The sequence below is a fragment of the Podarcis tiliguerta genome (genome assembly GCF_965153285.1).
Source record: "Podarcis tiliguerta genome assembly, chromosome: 8".
Classification (NCBI taxonomy): Eukaryota; Metazoa; Chordata; class Lepidosauria; order Squamata; family Lacertidae; genus Podarcis; species Podarcis tiliguerta.
Window position 1 is genome coordinate 53,113,002 of NC_139541.1, and position 21,368 is coordinate 53,134,369.

Genomic DNA, 21,368 nt, shown 5'->3' on the forward strand with positions numbered 1-21,368 from the left:
AAGGTTGTCAATTTCCTTCTTTAATTGTGGCCTGTGTAACATCCGTTTGTGCATGTTATGCTATGGTTTATTTATTTACTGCTTTCTGGTCCAAAGGCCCACAAAGTCATGGACAACATATTAAAACAAAAGTAAAATACAACAAAAGTTTAATGTATAGAATAAATGAATCAAAATAACACACAATGACAAAATCAGCAGATACCCAGCAATCATATTTCGTGAGCTGCAACTATGCTTTCATCATGGACACAGCTCTCCAGAAATTCACATCCCACTTCAAAGTCAGGTGAATTGACTTTCCCACTCATAAAAAAGGTAAAGGACCCCTGACAGTTAAGTCCAGTCATGAACGACTCTGGGTTGCGACGCTCATCTCGCTTTACAGGCCGAGGGAGATGGCGTTTGTCCGCAGACAGTTTTTCTGGGTCATGTGGTACCTATTTATCTACTTGCACTTTTTTTGGTGTGCTTTTGAACTGATAGGTTGGCAGGAGCTGGGACTGAGCAACAGGAGCTCACCCCGTCACGGGGATTCAAACCACTGACCTTCTGATCGGCAAGCCCAAGAGGCTCAGTGGTTTAGACCACAGTGCCACCCGCATCCCTTTCCCACTCATACCCTAAAGCAAACCCATCCACAGCCGGTCCTCATCGCATCCTGCAGGAGAACCCCAAAGGGTTAATCCTTTGGTGGTAGAAGCCATCCCACTAGGCAGTCAGGGACTGATAGGACAGTGTGCCAGGAAACCAGGAGAGTGACCCAGGAGAGGGGAACAGTGATTTATGGGCTGTCACACCACCTGCAAGGCAGCAGCTAGGGGAGGAGGGAGAGTCAGGGCTGCCCGGCCAGCATTGAGGGGACTTGCCTGCCCTGGTCTGATCCAGCAGCCAGGCTCTTCTATCTGTAAAAATGTTTGCTGTAGTTATTTGAGAACCAAAAACCTAGAGCAGAGGTCAGCTAAGCGGCCCTAGTTATGGTTCCACCGTGGATATTGTGTGTCATGTGGGGATGTAGAACAGGGCCTTCTCTGTGGCAGCACCCCAGCTGTGGGATTCCCTTGACTACAACACTAATGGTTACATTACTAATGGGCTTCCCTCAAAGGGTGAAGACTCACCTGTTTCTCAAGTGTTGGAGGCAAAACCTAGTTCAGTTTCACCCTTCTTTACATCCTTAAAGGGATTGGTATTGTTTTCTTGCTATTTTTAATTGCATTTTATGTATTTTGTTGGTGGTGTTTTATTGTTGTATGCAAACTGTTTTGGGGTCACTTCTGATGGAAAGCAGTACGCTAAATAAATGACACACTATGTGGATTGCTTAGCATTTCTTTCTTGGAAAAAATCCAATTGGGAACTTCCAGGAATTTCAGCAACGTGATTTGAAAAAAGCACTTTCAGTTCCAGCAGAAAAAGGCCTGCACAAGAATAGCCTTATCTCTCTTCCTGCCATCAATGGCTTCTTGACTGCTAAATTGACTGGGAGTTTCAGATTGTCCCTCCTTGGTGTTTATAAATCTGCCACTATCTTCCTGCAAAGCCTTTCCATTGTCCGTGGAGTCCAGGGTCTACAAGCTCTCCATGCAGATCCAGCTCCAATTGTTGCTGTGTTCTGCTAAGATATCCTGGGCCAAAAGAGGTGAATGACTCCTGGCAACCTTTTACTGGAGAAACTGGCTCCCTCAGGCTTAGCAAAGGGTGGAGGAAAAGATGCCCAGAGCCTGGACTGAAATGGTAATATAACCTGGCCCTGAATGAAATTGAAGTACAGTACAGTGAAACCTGTGGCGCTGTGGGTTAAAGCCTCAGCACCTAGGACTTGCCGATCGAAAGGTCGGCGGTTCGAATCCCTGCGGTGGGGTGCGCTCCTGTCGTTCGGTCCCAGCGCCTGCCAACCTAGCAGTTTGAAAGCACCCCCGGGTGCAAGTAGATAAATAGGGACCGCTTACCAGCGGGAAGGTAAATGGCGTTCCGTGTGCTGCGCTGCCTCGCCAGATGCAGCTTGTCACGCTGGCCACGTGACCCGGAAGTGTCTTCGGGCAGCGCTGGCTCCCGGCCTATAGAGTGAGATGAGCGCAGAACCCTTGAGTCTGGCAAGACTGGCCCGTACGGGCAGGGGTACCTTTACCTTTTTACAGTGAAACCTCAGGTTACGTACCGTCCTCCTTACCAATGCTTCGGGTTACGAGCTCCGCTAACCCGGAAGTAGATGCTCCTGGTTGCGAACTTTGCCCCAGGATGCGAGCGGAAGTCACACGGTGGCAGCGGGAGACCCCATTAGCGAAAGAGTACCTCATGTTAAGAACGGTTTTGGGTTAAGAATGGACCTCCGGAATGAATTAACTTCATAACCTGAGGTACCACTGTATTTAACTGAATGATATCTCACTGTAGATATGCAGGTCTTTCCTGGGACAGAGTTTGGGGACTGATGCACTAATCCATGCTAACAAGCTAACCCTTGGGTCCAGGTCAAAGAAAAGTTAGGGCTCATCCACACTTGTTCTGCTTGTTCTGTGCTTTCTAGCTTTTTCATTTGTCCCGTCGTTTCCCCTCGGGAAACCTGAAATTTACCGCTGAATCAGAACAAAGTCCATCAAGTTTTTGGAGACTGACATTTATTCTGATTCAGCGGTAAACAGTAAGTTTGCCTGGGGAAAGTGACAGGACAGAAGAGAAACCTCTCTGACCTATGCCGAGAAAGCATGGGACAAGGGCAATGAAACACGGACCAAATGGAAGTGTGGATGAGCCATCAGAGACACAACTAAAGGCACCTCGGACTCAATAGTGACTTTTTGCAGTTAGAAAAGTTACAGGAACACCACCAAAAAGTGTGTAATGAGTGAACGAGTCATAATCCCATCCCAATGCAAATTGGCATAAATTTGGGATGAGCACTCATTGCTGGACAAACTCTTTGCAAACAAATCTAAATGAATGCTCCATAAAGAGGAGGTTTAATCTAAACACCACATAAGCTTTGGGCAATGAAATCAGGATGAGTGCTCAGTAAACAGACCATATAGAGGAAGCCAAAGGCTGTTTTCCTATGCTCATTTCTTTGGTTATGATAGACTTCCAAGTAAACATGCATAGGATTTTGCTACAGGTTCTGTAGAAGATGGTTGTAAGATGGTCACAGCAACTGACTTCTCCCACTGATGAATCTTCACCGTGAGTAACTTTAGCTGGATTCCAGCCACTGGCTAGAAACTTTACAGCTTTAAAAATAGCAATAATGCTTTCCAGCATTATCCTTTTTGTTCTGCTTCTGGAAGCAGACATCCTGAGTTGAAAGAGTGAATGGCCTCAGATACCCTTTTCAAGGGTTACTGCCGGACATTCACATCACTGAAGTAGGGACCTGATCTTTCACTGAATTTGGAGGTTTGAAGAACAGAGTTTACACATGGTTCTTATAATCCCAGGGCAGTTTATTTTATTCAATGCAGCAAATTCTGTTACGGGTTACACTTATTTCACACACACACACACACACACACACGACTATGTATATGTATAGTTACAGAAGAAAGGGCTGGAGGGTAAGATTTCTCATATTGTACACCCACATAGCCAAACATTTGGAGGTCCACTGATTTCAGTGGGAGACAAGCTACCCAACAATTGTGTGGGGTGAGTAACCACATCACGGGTTTTTTTAATATAAATTAATATACTAGGTGCATCGGGAGGGTGACTGATTTTCATCAGGACCACAAGGAGAAGCTTCAGCCTGCCTTCTGCAGCTGTGTGCAGTAGTACAGTGGCAAATTCTCAAGTGCAAAGTCCCTTCATGATTGTCACAACCGCACCCCCTTCTAAGTTTATGAAACCCACTAATATTACTGTATGATCTTATAATTAAACATACTAATAACTGGGGATGCATTGCAACAATCAGTGCAGTTCCCCATGTGTTCCCTTTCAGCCAACACATACTATTTTGCTGTGTACATACACGGGTAAATGATCTGGAGTGCGCCAATATTTCCTTTCAGAGTGACTTAAGTTGTGCTTTCCTTGTTGCACACTGTTCTCTTGAAATGAAAGCCTCTTGTGTTTCTAGCGTTACCAAAAGCTTAGCTTTGGAGCATAGAGCAAATCCTCCTCTGTGTTTTCCCCACACATCTTCTCCAGAGTGACCCTAGGAGCCCAACATCAGCGGCTGACTCTTTGATTGGCTTTAAGGGTAAGAAAGCATCTTAGTGCCTTCATGCTGACTGGGTGGCACTAGGACCCTGGTGCAAAAACAGTAGCAGGTCTTCAACTCCCTGTGACCCCAGACCACTATGCCTCTGCCCCTGCAACAATGATTCTTAGGAGAGGGGGAAATATCCCATTGGCTTTAAAATCTCCTTTCAAAACCGATGGGATTTCATATAGGGATAAGGGTGATGCTTTGGTTTGCTTTCTGATGCACGTTCACCTAATTTGCACTTCCAAAAAACCTTACACAAACAAAAGCACAGCTATCATTCAGAATCTGCTTTTCTCCAAATTTTGCAATGCAGCTGTATAACCAAAACATGCATTCAAAAAATACATATAGTAGAGGAAAGTTTAGATAAAGGTGCCTATATTATTGAAAATGCCATACAAAGGTGAATCATCTCAGAGAAAACTCCTCGCAAGAATGTTTATACTTGGAATGCTGACAAATGTTAATGAGTATTGACTTTAGATGGCTTGTGCCCTTTGGTATTTTGTAACAGGTACAACTTGTTCCACTATGTCAGGATGACTAGACACGGGTCACACAGACCTCCTTGTAGGTCCCCAACTGGGAGTTATCAATCCCTGGGTTTGTTTTTCTGCTCAAAGGCCAGCCATGCAGTTCCCCTCAATGACAATAAAAGCTTCCCCCTGTCCATTAATCTAAATCACTGGAAGTTAGGCCAATAAGTCATTGTTGCTGAGCATCTGTTTCCTGAGATAGATTTTTTATTTATTTCCAGGTACTGCAGAATAAGCTCTATTGTATTTTGCAGTGGTACAAGAGGGAACACACAAATCAGGGCCAGCCTTGAGACATTTTGCCACACCAAATGACCCCAAAAGGTGCAGGCCAGGAGCCCCGACCACATCTCAGGGGATGCTGAGAAAGCCTTCCTCATGCATGTCACAATCCACTGCACTGTTGAAGGGATTTGGGGTACATATCCTCATTATGGCATCGCTTTATATAGCATACCCCAATGCCAGCTTCCTTGGGTTCCTGCCTCAGTGAGCCCAGCGATGCCATACAACTATTTATTTCCGCCTCTCACTCCTATTTAGACTTCACCCTTCTAACATGAGCTCAGGGTAGCTTGCTTGTGGAGTGTTGTTTCCCACACTTTTATGCTCCCCACAATCCTGTGAAGTAGACTTCGCAGAGAGATGTGGGGAGGGGGAAGAGAGCGAGAGAGAGACTTTCTATTACATAGAAGAAAAATCAAAACCAAAGCAGAAGCAAGAAATGAAACTTCCTGGGCTGGGATCCAGAAGGCTGGTGGGAATGTAAGGAAGGGAAGAGACCAGAGGGGGTACAGGAGACGACCGTGCCTGGGAATAGGAAAATAGACTTCTTACCTTTTTCAATTGTGGTATAAGAGGTGTCCACCTGCCCTTCCACCACCCCTCACCTCTGTTCATCAAATCTTTACTGAAAGTAAATTGTTTCCATTATTAGTCCTTCTAGTAATCAATGTGGTAGCAAGAAATTACACATCCTGTGCTGGGATCCAGAAGGCCAGTGCTCATGGGAGCAAGGGAAGCAAGCACCCTTGGGTGGCAATGCAGGAAGCCACTGGACCTAAAAGGAAGTCCCCTTGAGTGGGAATGAAGAAGGCAAGAGATCACCACTCTCCCCCCAGAATGTGGAAGCCACATTTTTATCTGTCCAAGATTTGGAGAACCATGCCAGCAGGCCCAAAGGATGGCACATAAAATAAAGTCCTTTTATCTGAAGAAGGAAAGTGCCCTCTCTCTTCATGTGGCCTCCATCTGCCTTTCAGCCACCCCAACCACCATCCATGAACCCTTTTCTGAAAGTAAATTCAGCCTGCAAAATGCCCATGTCAAGCCCTCCCAGGGAGGTTCACTGTTGTGCAACCTGATGAAGAGCTCTGAAGAACTTGAAAATGTGCTCACTGCTTGGCGACTTTCTGGTTGGCCCCAGTAAAGGAACTGCCCTATTTTCTTATGAGCCAACACTTTTGCCCAGGTCCCCTAATCAGCTCCATGTGGAGGGCCTTGGGACAAGAATAATTCCCTCTTATTATCCACACTATGTAATATCCTAACTGCTCACAGGGTAGGACCACAGCTCACTGGTAGAGTATCCAACTTTGCATTCAGAGGTCTTGAGTTCAAGCCCTGGTGTCTCCTGCTAAGACTGGCTAAGAGGTAAAGGTAAAGGTACCCCTGCCCGTACGGGCCAGTCTTGACAGACTCTAGGGTTGTGCGCCCATCTCACTTAAGAGGCCGGGAGCCAGCGCTGTCCGCAGACACTTCCGGGTCACGTGGCCAGCGTGACAAAGCCGCATCTGGTGAGCCAGCGCAGCACACGGAAACACCGTTTACCTTCCCGCCAGTAAGCGGTCCCTATTTATCTACTTGCACCCAGGGGTGCTTTCGAACTGCTAGGTTGGCAGGCGCTGGGACCAAACAACGGGAGCGCACCCCGCCCGCGGGGATTCGAACCGCCGACCTTTCGATCGGCAAGCCCTAGGTGCTGAGGCTTTTACCCACAGCGCCACCCGCGTCCCTAAGACTGGCTAAGAAGCCTGAAACCCTGGAGAGCCACTGTCAGCGTGGACAATACTGAGTTAAGTGGCCCAGTGTCTGAGGCCGCATAAGGAAACTTCCTTCATCCACAAAGCTCCCTTGGCAAGGCTGTTTGGAGAGGTCTCAACAAGGAGGTAAGTTTCAAACACTGGAACCAATTCCTTCACAGAGGATGCTGGCAGCAGGAAGATCAAGGGGCTAACATAGTCTATTCTTAAGACTTTTTAGTAAAGGAAAACTGGTTTGGGGGAGAGAAATAAATGAAGCAGCAGCTGGGGATGCATGGGGGCATTTAACCCTTTCTCTACCTGCTTGCTCCCACCAACACCATGGCTTTTCAAATGCTATTGTGTTCCTTCTCACATTTTATTTCCCCATGGCTTTACTTTAAAATAGGTTTTTTGGGGGGCAGGGTACCATTACATACATTTTTTGGGTCCCTGGAAGGCCAAGCATGGTACAGTGATTAGATTTCTGGCATTGGGACAGGGATACCTAGGAAGTGCCAGTCCCTGCCCTTAAAGCTCATTATTACCCCACTCAGCAGTTTCATGTAGATGTTGAACAACATGGGGGAGGGGGATTAAACTCTGCACACTGCAGGCTTCACAGGGCTGAGCAATACACCCATCCCCACCCCTGAGAACAATCATCCAAGTAGGACTGGAACCCCCTGCAGTGCTGTGCCGCCCACCCCCAACTTGGACAGCCACTCCAGCAGAAGAGCACTGTCAATGGTATTGGAAACTGCAGTAAAGATCAAGAATTAATAAGGACATGCTTCCACTTTCTTTCTGCCAACAGAGCTCATCATAACAGTGCAACCAAGGCAGTTTCAGTGCCTAAACCCAGATGGAAAGGGATCTAGGAAATCAAGTTTTACCCAAGAGCCTGAATCTGGCCATGAGCACCTGCTCAAAGACCTTGCCCAAAAAGGGGAGGTAAAATGAGGGTGAAACTTATCACAACCCTAAATTACTTGAAGGCAAGGAGAGCAGCAGCTCAGCAAGGCTGCTTTCAGGTCTTTACTCAATCTGCCACCTTGTGGTCAGTCAATCACGAGTTTGAGAAGTCTTCAGAATAAATGCCTGTGCTTTTGACTCAGACACAGCTACCCTGCCCAAGCTCCTTGCAGCCTGGAGGGTAATGAGCAAATGGCATCACCTCAACCAACCAAGTCCAGCTGCTAGGGTTGCCAAGGCTGGCCAAGTTATATTTATACCTGAGCAGAAAATTCCCACAAGAAATACACCAACAAAATTCAGGACACCCCAAAAATCAGCAGCTGCCTTTTCATTTAGTTTTCTTCAATTGCAGACTCAGGCTGTTTTGAAAACGAAATGCTCCATTGTAATTATTTGTATATGTTTATTTCACAATTTTGATGCAAAGCACTTTTGTTGCAAAGGGTCACCATCTGTTTACTGTGAGCAGCCCAGAAAGCAGCTGAAAACCCACCCCCTGCAGATTCCACCCGCCAGGGGCCTTCAGCTGCATATGCACCTACAGCTGCATAGACCGTACCAACTTGGGGAGGAGGCAAAGGAGGAACAGTGGAAGATTTTGCCACATAGCTATTTGCCTGCATCTGCTACCTTCCCAAGGCAAGTAACAAATTTCATGGCTGCATCCCACAAAATATCTCCAGCAGTTTGCCACTACTGATTGATGGTTTGTTTGTTTGTTTGTATGTATGGCATGCACTTTATTTCCTCAATTGTTTCCCAGAGACTGGTGTTTTCTCTATCCTTACAAGTGAAGGACGGGAGCTTTTGTTGTCTTAGCAGCACAGTTCTCAACAGCCTTGCCGGCAGCACTGCCCAGAAAGTAATGCTAGAGTGTGATCCAGCAGGGCTCTTCTTGTCCTATTCATCTTATGATGAAGTACTGATGATAGCCTTCAGCATCGCAGACCTGGAGTAAAGTTGGAACAGACTGCCAGATAATTGAGCCAGGTAATGAGAAGTACAGGGAAAGGAGTTCAGATTCTCAGCCACTCAGTTATACCCATTTGTCCTTAATGCCTGACTGGACAGTTTCTTGTACAGTTTTACCTGTGCAGTGGCCGACAAATGAACAGCTAGACAGCAATATCTAAGTTTAATAAAAGTAAGTCATTGCGTGTTAAACTTTGTTCAACAGATATCATACAAGAGAAAGTGGTCAGCTGTACAGATGAAGTTGATATGAACTGAAGGCTTACAATCTGCAATAGGGAAAATATAAATTCAGCATCATTTGATATTCACAATGTATACGCAGGACAATGGCCCTGTGTGTTAAGATAATCTAAGAAAAATTATCCCTGAGCTGAAAAGATTCTCAATGCAAATTCATTAAGTTCTAGGAGATGCACGCCAAAGATGAACAGAAGTGGAGGTATCAGGAATGTCTCCTAAAGTATAAGGAGCAAAGGAAAAACATCTCCAGATCCCAAAGGCACAAAATATACTGCTCTTCAACCATTTACCCTTTAAAAGCACAAGCTTTAAAATGTGAATATGACATTTTCAATACCTATTTCCCTTCCCAGGTTTTCTTCATACTTGCATAGTTGCATGCTTCTTTTAAAATACAAACCACTAGAAATTAAGCTAGTAACATAATGCATGTTTTAGAGAACTTCTTCTGGAAGACTTTTTTTAAAAAACCCATTTAATACAATGCACAAAAAACAGAATGCAGAGAAATATTCCACTGCTGAAATTCAGGAACAGACAGATGGGCCATCATCTTTCTAAGCCTTGCTTGCAAAAGACTCTAGTTTGCAGATATCTTGAGTTTGTAAAGTGGTGGCAAAAACAGCTGACAATATTTTTGATTAGATGCTTATCAGAAGTCCTAACAGAAAGCAGCCTGGAAGATTTTATCAAGGGAAAGAATGCTTGGATCTACATGATCACTCCAACTGATAAAACTGGGTGATAGTTCTTGACATGAACCTGTACATGTGGGTTGGTTGCTCTTGCTATACTGTTTAGTATAAAAAGCTCAACTGAATCTTCAGTAGGAAGCTATTTATGCAAACAGCTCCCTACATTTATTGAGCGCAAGCACAGCTTTTAATTATTTTTGGCATAAATCTTCCCTGTACAACTCTTATAATACATATCTAGCAATTCACTGGTTGCGCAAGATACTACACTCAGTGTAATTAAAGCATGAGATACATTCCAACAGGAATCAAGTTACACCAGCAGAAGCAATGTGCTTCTCTCACTCTTGGTCCATCAACAGCCTTACTTGCATTCAGTACAGAATTGCACACTGCTGTAGGCCTTCACTCAATGTTTCCCATACAATTCACTGGCACTCTGTACTTTGGTCTTATGGCTGCTGCAATCTCTATCTTTCGCTTCTGAAAGCAGAGTAATTCCTTTTCTTCCATTGGTATACCAGGCCACTTCCAGCTTTCAAACTGGTGTCCAGTCCAGTCCTCGCTCAGCCAAAGGTCTCACAGCAAACAGACAGCTGCAGTTTACTGGCTATTTGTGTGGCTAAGCAGCCAGCTAGTTGGCCACAGCTGGGGGTCCCTCAGGCAGGAGGGATGCAAAGAAAGTCTTGAAGAAAAGCCAGGCAGTGCTCATGAACGAAGACGGTGCTGGTTGACTCTCTGGTGTGGTGTCAGGTGCCTCCATTTCACCCTGACCCCCCGCATTTTCCTCCTGCTAAACCAAGGAAAGAGAAAGATGTAATAATTCCCCGACAGGATCATGAACTGACCTTCTCCTGCAGTGCTACGGCTTTCTTCCTGGGTAGCTTTAGATTCGACACTGGCAAATATTACCAGTTGTAGGTTTACTTTGTCATAAGTCACATGAACTAGATATATTTGGCTAGGCAGACTCTGTGAAGGGAGAGCACTTCATGCAAGGACCTCATTAGAAGCTGGGAGCAACCTGCTCTCCAAGCACGTATTAACAACATGCAGGATCCAAAAACCATTTCTGAGATAGCACACAGTTGCTGCATTAATTCAACACATTACACCTCATTTAACGTTAGCAGTGACATCTAGGGCCTGGGAGATGGACATTTTCCATCATCAGGTCTCCAAAGCCTTCAGTCAACAGGAAGAGCCAGGAGCTGGAGATGGTTTGGCTGCCTGAAAAAAGGAATGCCCCACCCCTGAAGGACCAAAATATTTGGTGCTGCCCAGCGCTGGGTCTCACATACAAAGCACAGGGCACATTATAGAACCAGCACCACCAAATCAGGAAAATGCCCAACAAATGATTCAACATCTTGATTCATCTCAAGTTCTACAACATAATTTTAGCACGTCGACTGTGCTAAGTGGAAGCCAATACCGAATGCACACTTTGCATCCTAAATTATTTTGTCGCACAGAGCAATTTACAGTACATAAGCGCTAAGCCACTTAAGATATGTGGACAGAATATACAGTAGAAACAGTACTGAGGCAATGCTGAAACCCTAAACAAGCTCAATTATCCAGGAAGCAAGTCCCTCTGAACGAGTGGCATTCATTCTGAGCTGCTTAGGTTTGGGCTGGAAAGTTCATCAGACCATTCAAAATTGTGCTTATGAATGAAATTATATCCTGTTAGGAACTTACCTGTAAATTATTGTTTTGGTCTTGGTTAACAGCTGCTTGGAGAGGAATATTGTTCTCAGCAGGCTGAGCTGGCCTCCTCCTGAAAGGAAACCATCCAACCTGGTGCCTGAGAAGACAAAACCAGTGAGGTATAAGACAGAATGCCAAAAGGAAGTCTGAAAAAACCCTCTGTCAGGATAACCCATCTGGCATGGGAGAGTCTCCATTCAATATTCAAGGACAGGAGGAGAGCAACTGACTTAGCCCCTGCTGTACAAGCCTTTCCAGTTATTTCATAGAAGACAGCTCAGAGTTCTGCATGACATCCGTAATGTGACTTTCAAGGTGGGAAATGTTATTTGCTGAATCACCTTATCCCATATATGTCCACTCAACTGCTTCCATCTGCATAACTGGCACAGGTGTTTTTAATGTTCGGATGGGAGCCACCCAGAGTGGCTGGGGAATAAATAATAAATTATTATATTATTATTATAATACTTGTAGCCACACTAAAATACCATTTTCTTACAACTACACTTTGGAACTCCCTGCCTATTGATATCAGGCCTATCCAGACATGTATAAGTTACGTTTCATTTCTTTTTAGCAGCTGATTGCAATCATCTTTTGAAACTGTTTAATAGGTTTTAATTGTTTTATCAGTAATTTTATTAGTTTTTTATATTTTTGTAAACTGCTGAAGAGGTTTTCCTTTTTTTAAACTATCAAGCGGCTTATAAATTTTGCTAAATAAAAAAGACCAAAGACAGTTATTTTGTTCAAATCAGTGTCCCTTTAAAGGGCTGCCAACATAAACTGAATGGCTGTCTACCCAAGTTTACCAACAAACTGCAAAAGCTGAAGAGCTTTTACTGTTGCTAATGTATAAAAACTGCATTCAGTAAAGAGCTGTCTGTGCCTCAGTCCCACTGGTGAGAAATGCATACAAAGGAGAGGACAGTTTACTAGGACAAATTCAGACGTCAGTGTTTAGCCTACAGTTCTTGTATGTGCAACAGTGAAAATGAGTGACAGGTTGCAAAACAAGGTATTTTTTTTACCTGTGGTGCATGTTTCCTTTTAAACCCTCACAAGTGGTATTTTAGTAGATGTTTGAAGTACTAGCCTCCTTACATTTAAAGGGAGGTGCAGCAATATGTCCAGGGGAGTTTGTAGGCCAGCTCAGATAAAACAGGAAACCACAGTTTAGCTTTATATACAGAGGCCTGCTCACATATGCTCCCTGCCAGCCATAATAGGAAATTTTCACTTCTTGTTGTAAACCATGGTTTTCTGTACCAAAGCCTACCAGGAAATAAGCTTAGTGGAGCAAATTAAATTGTGGTTTATGATCCCAACACGTTAACAAGTTGTGGTTAAAACTAAGCTGCCCTGCCCTCCACTTTGGATGTTAATGATATTTTGTCAACCAACCATAGGTTGGAGGCTGTTGCTTTGCATCTAGGTCCCCAATGGCATCTCCTGGTAGGGCAGGCTTTCAGCCCTGCCTGAAATACTGGCAAATGACTGCCAGCCAAGGTAAGACAATACTGAGCTAGACTGACAGGGTCTGGCTCATATATAAGGTAGCTTCCTGTGTTCTTAGGTGGTATGTTCTCGCTATCTTCTCATGGCCAGGCTGAGCAACTGTGCAACCCCAAAGCCTTGATCACAGTTTGACATCATGTCCACACTTGGCCACTAGTCTCCCCCAGCAGACACTTATTTTAAAATAATGTGCACCAAGATTAGTGGTAAAAAGTGAGAGAGATAAGATGAGGCCGCAGAAACTTACAGGTACATCAGCAGGGTGCCCACCATCACCATGAGAAGCCTGCTCATACTGGAGTAGAAATACACAATGTTGATGAAGACGTAGAAGAGGGTTGCTGAGTAGAGCCAGTCCAGCCAATCCCGATTGCCGCCTTCTTCTTCTTCTTCCATCAAAGCCCCTCCCTGGGCATTCATGCGAAGGTTCTGGTTCACCCCTGGGTTTACCTGAGGGGGAACATTTTGATTTCCGGCCTGGTTTTCAGCAGGAAAAGGACCAGAAAGAGGAGCTGGGGCCGCAACCGGGGCTGCAACTGGGATCTCCTGCGTACTTCGTGTAGAGGATACGTCACCAGAAACAGCACTGGCAGCCATGCTAGATGCAAAATAAAAGTCATGAGCTCAGTTAGAAAGCTGGTGAGAGCTTGCTCAACTATGATGCGCACGAAACAAATTGGCAGCCTCAAAATAGCAAGCCAACAACAGGTGCACTTCAAGGGTGTATTTGATTGAGTGAATCACCAAGGACCACCGCTTATTTGTGCCAGGGGTTTGATATAAGCTAACACTGAACACATACAAGCGAGAGCCCTAGCTTTTCAGCCACATCACAAGAGTATGCAAATTTGTCAAAATGCTTGGGATTTAACTCCTTGTAGAAATAGATCACAACGAAGACAGCAACTTACTATTGCATGTAGTATTGTCTTGCATAAAACTGATGGAACCAGAACTGCAGCATGCGGTATGTTGTATAGGATGAATAGCCTTGAAAGCAGTGCTGTACCGGTACAGATCTGATGCAGAGGAGAAGAAAATATGCTTAATCAGGACAGGCATACTATTTTTTCTCCCTTGCCCTAACTGAAAATTGTATGGCAAGGATTTTGTAATGCTGTACCCTCCAGGCCAAGGATGTATTATCAGCATTTAATCTTCAGGCTATTGAAGTGGAAAAGAGAATGGACTGGCAGGGTTTCTGCATCTCTGCTCTGGTAAAAGACAAACTATTTGTGGCTCCTCTCTCTAAGCTCTTTTCATTCCAGCTGTTGGTTACATAGTCTTTACAACAAGGAACTTGTCCCTGGGTGTCCTTCCTCGCCCTCCCTTCTTCCCCAATCCTTGTGTGTCAGGCCTTTTAGATTGTAACATTTTAAATGCATCACCAACGAATCAGAAGGAAGAATTAAACTGTGCTGCAGTCAAAGTTCCATTGGGGAAAACATGCTGACGTCCTGGGCCTCATGTTGCTGAACCACAACTCGCATCACCCTCAAGAAGAATGACCAATGATCAGGGATGCATGAGCTGCAGTCCAACTTCTGGAGGGCCCCAAGTTGACTATCCCTATACTAGGGACTCAGGAGTCTTTGGTTTGGCTTGCTAGCAAGCTGCTAGTTATGCTCACCACCAACTCATCTCTCTCCTCCCCAAGGCCTCTCACATGCCAAGCAGGCTTGCAAGGAGAAGGCAGGCATTTATTTACAGTGGTGTCTTGGGTTACAGACACTTCAGGTTACAGACTCTACTAACCCAGAAATAGAACCTCGGGTTAAGAACTTTGCTTCAGGATGAAAACAGAAATTATGCAGCAGCAGCAGGCCCCATTAGCTAAAGTGGTGCTTCAGGTGAAGAACAGTTCCAGGTTAAGAACGGACCTCCAGAATGAATTAAGTTCTTAACCTGAGGTACCACTGTATTTGCGCTGGGTGCTGGAGAAGGTCAAAACCAAAGCCAAAGGCTTGAAGGAGAGACAGGCATTACTCTCATTTGCACAGTTGTTCTTTGCTTTCCCCAAAGTGGTACCTCACATGTGGAGTTAGGGTGCACTGCTAGGCACCCATTCCAGTAGCAGGCCAGGGGCACGAGCTCCTGCCAAGAGGGTACATAGATGCCATCTCAAGGGTACACAGATTCCAGAGCAAGTTGTCTGAACAAGCAGGCAACAAGCAGGTACCCAACAGGTAGAACCGAGCCACTCACACCACACGTACCTATCGCCAGCATTCTCTGCTGCAAGGGGCTGGTTGCCGAGGATGTCCGTCTGACTCAAAGCATGAACTGAAGGAAGCAAAGGCGGGTCTTGGCTAAAGGCTGCTGGCTGATGCTTGGCTTCAACAACCTGAGGAAAACATTGATCAGCTGAAACTTAAGAATGTGTCTGCATGGGAGCTTCTCCCTCCCTTTTGAGAGGATTTTCAGACAAATTGCAAGGAAAGGGAGGTATAACTTGTACCCTCCATGGTTTCAACCCTGTTCCTTCCTCTCCCAAACACCATTACACAACTGCTCTTGGCTTGCCTTCACCTCATTTCTCCCTCCCCACACCACCTTCTGTGACAAGACTTTAGTAATTTACCTCACAATTTTTCATTAACAATTCTTTTTCTGAAAAGTTCTGCTTGAATTTCTATTGCTCCCACCAAAGCACCTTACAAGGGCATTCTCCTACCTAAAGTTACTAAGTGCTACGCATACGTTGCTCCTGTTTCGTTTGGTAAGTGTGCTGGTTTCTGGGACAGTTCTACTAGACTGACAACAGAATAGCAGAATACAGCCGGGGAGAAGTCCCCTTGGCATCCAAATGAAATCCCCCCGTCAGTCACGTTCCCAGAGGGCCTATTCCCCAAACACAAAGAAGTAAGTTTCAGGTGTGCAGACACAAATGTCCATAGCAAGCATTCAAGCAGAATGAACTGAGGGGTGCAACATACCACACATATGAACAGAGCTTCTGTTTACACACCAGCAACAGCTTTATTTCAACATTATGACAAATATAACCATCACATGGATAAAAGCTGCACCAAAGGCACCAAATCTCTGGGAGTGGTTACCTCTCTTATGGCCTAATAGTGAGCTTCCCAGGACTCTAACAGATGCAAGTGGTGGACCTGCTATGGTTTACAGAGCAATGCAATATTCATGCTCTTACAAGGCTGTAGTAACAGCTCCAAGGGGAACTATACCTAAATTGTGGATAAAGGTAAGGTAGGAATCTGAACAACTTATCAGTTTATAAATACCTTCAAGTCTGTTTCTTGCAGTTTTGAGTTGCACACCAGGTGGAGAGCATGCACCATATCCTGCTGAAATATAAACCAAAATAAGTTTCAAACAAGAGTTCAGTTTATTGCATTTACTTGCTGATCCACTAGAGTTAACAAAAGCAATACTAGCAGCATCCAAGTACCTTGGCAAGCACATCTCGCAGGTAAAGATGGTCCTGTAACAACTTCCCAGAATAAATCAGTCTCTGAACGTCTTCAGGCTTTAAGAGGAAGAGAACACAATGGTCAGGACCCATTCTGTTGAATTATGCAGAACAGCCATGCAGAACTTAACATGTGCAATATTTATTGATTTATGCAACTTCCATCTTAACAAAGTACCTTTGCAAACAACGCAAAAACAAAAACACACAACTGTCTGATTTGGAGTATTTACATCCCATCCTTCTTGTAGCAAACTTATTTGTAATACAAAGCTACTGCATGAACAAGTTATGCATTTCTGAGATCCTCAATTATAGTAATGCTTGGAAACTACTTTGGATTTGCTTGTTGGACCTCTAGGAGGCAGAACAGATGCATGCTGTCAGGTCAGAGAAGACCTTTTTGGGACACATATTCCCAAAAAAGGGTTTCAGACATACCCACATCTAAGAACTCCACACCTGCTTCATCAACCTGGTGACTGAGTGAGAGTGAAAAATAAGACTGCACTTACATTATGGGGCACGAAGTACAACCCTCTAATATAAGCCAAGATACTGATGTTGATAGGCAAGGCACCCACCATCAGCAAGCCTATAATTCGTTTTTTAGCCCTAGCTTCGTGTTGTTGCTGTTGGTAAGAACTGGTTCCAGAGTCCAGACAATAACATCAGTTTCTGTTTATACCAGACAGTTGTAGAGATTTCATCAACAAAACTTTGAATCCTTATTGTGTGTTTTTGACAAGTGCAATGGTCAGCCACTTGCAACATCAGACAAGAATGTCCACTTTGACCAAAGTTCTACCTCCAGCTAACTATGAGAAACCTTGGCCAGGTTGACAGAAGCCAGTATGAATCACTATCTCCAGTTAGGAACCTTATTATAACTCTTTTCTCTAATTGCAAATAGGGTTTCTGTAGGACTATTTCAATCTCAGAATTACCGGTAACCCCCTACTTTGCTCTTAAGGTACTTATATTTAGAAATTAACTGTGCCAGACTTCTTTGAAATTGCAGTTCTTGACACCGCAGCATTACTGGAAATTTCAAACTGGTCTAACTGAAGTGTTATGAGAGACAATTTTACTTGCTGGAGGGTCAAGTATGAATTCCACAGTAGGAACCCCCACCCCTGCAAACATGCTAGCAGAGGGAATGGATGTGAAGACAAATCCTTTTTCACTGTTAGAAAATAACAAGGTAAGTTTTACTTATCTATAAGATAGAGTGGGTGGCATCTTCTGGGGGTGGGTACTCAATGCACAGGAGCCTTTAATTTAATTTTGAGGTACGCTAGCATGTCCTGGTACCTAATCTGTGAATTAGCGTATTTTAATTTTTATTTTAATATACCATATTTTAACTGCTGTGCCAAAATGCATCCGTCATGTTCAGTGTTAGAAACTGAGATATGAAAGCTAGGAGCTAAATGGCACCTTCAACCTAGGTTATGGGCACAACAACGTAAAGTCTAGGCATACTTTTTAAATATAAGAATACAAAGCTGAAAATGAATGAACTGCAGCTAAAGTCTTATGTTCATTTTTCACATGGTCTAGTCCTCATCTGAAGACTGCAAAAAACAAAGGCATTCTTCCCCTGCCTGCCCCCCTAACGTTCTTAAGAGGGTCTCTTCTCCAGTCTTCAGAGAGTGGCTGGAAGTGGGGAGACAGAAAAAGGTCCTCCTTTCCTTCCACTCTGCAGTTTTAATCTGAAATCTTAGGCGCAGTACTGCAACCCAGAACTCAAAAACTGCTCGTGCTAATGAAATTCTTGTCACAAAATGCGCCAAGCACAATGGGAGGATCCAACGCTGGTCATGTCATTCTTGTAAACTGAATGAAGAATAAAATAAACTAGACTTACTAGCTGGATCAATCTTTTCTTGTTGCTAACAAACTATAACATTGTGAAGTAGTGTCAGTATCAGACCAAAAGGGAAGAGTTAGTTTCAGAACGTTTACGTGGCTGTCCCAATCTGTTTTGAATTCAAACACAACATTTGCTACTAGTTGTACTGGAGAAAAGCAGCACTAATAACCCTTTTTTGGTTTTTCAAATCATCCTTGCCAAAATAGCAAACTGGTCCACCAGCTGGGTCATTTGCATTGCAAAGAAAGTGACAAAGTACTGCTGGTTCTTAACCTGAAAAACAGAATGGAACAAAAATAACCCCATATGTTCATTAGGGGATTTTTGCTGCTTTAAGCTTCTTCAGACAGAGGATCTCTGATCATTTATTGTAAGCCACAAAATGATGAAATCATTTGCCTTGGCCATGAATTCGGCAATTTCAGCATCTGACATCCAAATGTAATAAATCAAGAGCGACAAGTGAGTAAGACCTAAGCCCTATTGCATCATCTGTTTGGCAGAAGAGTGAAAAAACCCTGTTCAAAGAAGCTTAAACTCCCAGAACAGAATGACCAGCTGCCAAGAGGTGCCCAGACTGTTTGGTTATGTAACACTGCTTGCTGATGTGGAGGGAGCCTTTTGCTCTGGGCATGGGCGATGGAAAAAAATCACATTTGGCAAAAGCAATACATCACCCCAGTACTAAGCGGATAAACAGCAAGGGGGGGACAAAGGCCAAGATGATCACAATGATGACTTTAATCAAAATCACCACATTGCACTTGCAGGCATTCTATGCTCCAAAGTCTGTTAAAACACTACTGGCAGCTTCCTAGTCCATAGTGAGAAATGTTAAGATTCCAACTGCTGCTATATAAAGGCTGTTTAGAGAGTAAGTACAGGCCAAGATGCCTGGAGAGAACATGAACAGGAAGAAGGCTGCAGAAACCGGAGATACCAGCCTAAGCAGAAAGAACAACTATGAAAGGAGGGGGGAAGTGGATGAGGAAAAAGAAATAAGGTGAGAGGTAGAACTGGGGGAAGAACAAGCCAATGCAGCGAACGAACACTGGACCACGGAGACAAATTTCTCCTTGGCCATGAAGGTCACAGAGGCACCTTGAGCCATTCTCCACCCCACAACCTAACCTACCTGCAGGAAGAAAGAGCAGATATCACCATGTACCCAGATCACTGGAGAAAAGCCAAGGTACATAATGGATACATAAAAAAGCAAATAGAAAACAGAAAAAGGCCTTTGAGCGTAAGAGAGATAAAGGCTTCAAAAATCAGTGACTGGGGGAAGAGTTGAAAGAAAGGAACTATGGTGAATATGGTGGCAGGTACCATGCAAACCACTGAGGCATTCTCCCGCAACCAAGTGTTGTATAAATTTCATGAAATAAAAATGAGTAATACAAGAGCAAACTTAATCTTTTCATAGTGTTAAGAGTGCTGCTACATCAGATTGAAGGCCCTTCGAGTCCACTCTCTTCTGACGGTAACCAACCAGATGCCTATGGGAAATCTTTAAGTGGAATAAAAGCGCAACTCCAGAAGTCTCACCAGCAACTAATATTCCATGACAGAGGGAAGATCTTAGACAACAACCAGGTTTATCACCAGCCACTCGACAGCAACATAGAACCTCCAGGTGCAGAGGCAGTATGCCACTGAATACCAGTCACAGGAGAGCAACTGCATGAAAAAAACTTTTGCCTTCATGCCCTCCATGAAACAACTTGTTGGCCACTGTACGCGGCAGAAAACTGGGCTAGAAGGGCCACAGATGTGATCCAGGAAGCCTGTCATTCAAGGCCATGTTTGGTTTCAGAGTCCTAAATTTTCTAAAAGGAGGGTTGTGGGAAGAGATTAAAAATCAATCTCCTGCTCTGCTTAATACAGTGGGGCCTGGGAGATCAGGGTTCAAATTGCCACTGGGCCATGAAGCTCTTACTGTGTGTGACCTTGGGAGCCAGTCACTCACTCAACCTACTTCACAAGGTTGTTATGTGGATTAAATGAGGAGAGGGAGAATCATTCGTACCACCTTGAGATCTTTGGAGAAGATGCTGGGGCATAAATGCAAATTAACAAACATGCAGCCCTCTAGATATTGTTGGGACTACAGCTCCCAACAGCCACAGCCAGCGCTCCGGGGGGGGGGGGGGCATTAGTTGTTGCAGCCCCAAAATCTGGAAGCCCCCTGCATTGGGGAAGGCTGGCTTAATGGTATTATTTACGTCCGTCCATGCCTTCAGCCTCTGGCCCCCGCCCAGTCACTATCAAACATTACTCTCGCCCCTTTAAAAGTTCACATCTCCCAATTTCAACCCCCAAGCCGCCAGCCATAGCCGAGCTCAAAGGCAAAAAACCCCCAGCCTGTCCCACCCTGGCAGCTTCCGAATTAGGCTGCGTCTGAATTTGGAAGCTCCATAGGAGAGAGTTTTCTCAAACAGAGCCTCCCCGCTCAGGAGCAGTGTAGCCCGTAACAGATTTTAAATAAATAAATAAGGAAGGAAGGAAGAGGTGGGGAAGTGCCGTATGAGAAGGACGAGAGCGAGTCTTCGCAGACTCACCGGGGCATCCGGGTGGCGGCGGCGGAGCTCAGCCTTGAGGCGACGGACGCTCCACGAGCGCTGGGCGGTCAGGCGGAGGTCGGGGTGCCGCAGCGCGGGGCTCTTGACCACGAGCGAGACCTCCTCCCCTTCGGCCTCGCCTCCCGGAATCCGGCCGGGCCCTACCGGGGCTTCCGCCATCGAGTCTCCGCTTTCAATTCTCGCTTCCACCACTCCAACAGCTACGCTTCACTTCCTCATCCGCGGCCCCCTCCTTTATATAGCCTCGCCCTCCTCGCGGCGCCGCTGTGGCCTCCACGGATTGGCCGCCGGCTCGAAACGTGGGCCTATCAGAAGCCGCCTGTCTGTCCGGAGGCAGATGGAGGGGTAGGAAAGAGAGCGAGGCCTATCTGGGCGCGGCCAAAGGGGGAGGCGTGGCCAAAAGGGGGAAGGAAACAAACTCGGCCGGGACCTGCAGTTTTCTATATTTACATGTCACATGATGCCTTGTTTTGCCGTGGGATCGTAAAAAGCTGCTTTCTACTGAGTCAGAGCCTTATGTCCATCTAGTACTGTCTACACTGGCCGGCAGCGGCTCTCCAGGGTTTCAGTCAGGGTGTCTCTCCCAGG

At 45.1% G+C, this 21,368-nt stretch overlaps 1 protein-coding gene and 1 long non-coding RNA gene across 3 annotated transcripts in view; one reads left to right on the top strand and one right to left on the bottom strand.

The window, feature by feature from the left end:
• LOC310683263 overlaps nucleotides 1–21,368 on the top strand; it is a 418,618-nt gene that overhangs the window by 6,820 nt on the left and 390,430 nt on the right. The window lies entirely within an intron of this gene.
• Nucleotides 8,859–21,047, bottom strand: HERPUD1 (homocysteine inducible ER protein with ubiquitin like domain 1). 2 transcript variants are annotated; one of them, XM_083454556.1, is made up of 8 exons: nucleotides 20,760–21,047; nucleotides 16,302–16,379; nucleotides 16,135–16,197; nucleotides 15,103–15,230; nucleotides 13,798–13,905; nucleotides 13,134–13,484; nucleotides 11,357–11,462; nucleotides 8,859–10,445 (listed from the first exon to the last, which is right to left on the bottom strand). In XM_083454556.1, exons 1-8 carry the CDS (start codon nucleotides 20,937–20,939, stop codon nucleotides 10,287–10,289), a joined length of 1,173 nt encoding a protein of 390 aa, XP_083310682.1. In that variant the 5' UTR covers nucleotides 20,940–21,047; the 3' UTR covers nucleotides 8,859–10,286. The 2 variants fall into 2 exon arrangements, with proteins under 2 accessions (XP_083310682.1, XP_083310683.1); XM_083454557.1 differs by having other exon boundaries at nucleotides 8,859–10,442; nucleotides 20,760–20,998.

Bases quoted from the DNA above. Each gene is read 5' to 3' on its own strand.
- HERPUD1 (XM_083454556.1), bottom strand. From the start codon at position 20,939: ATGGCGGAAGCCCCGGTAGGGCCCGGCCGGATTCCGGGAGGCGAGGCC. The intron at 16,198-16,301 runs GTACTTGGATGC...TTTATATTTCAG, and splicing joins TGCGAGATGTGCTTGCCAAG to CAGGATATGGTGCATGCTCT. The intron at 15,231-16,134 runs GTATTTATAAAC...TGTTTTCCTCAG, and splicing joins TGCAAGAAACAGACTTGAAG to GTTGTTGAAGCCAAGCATCA.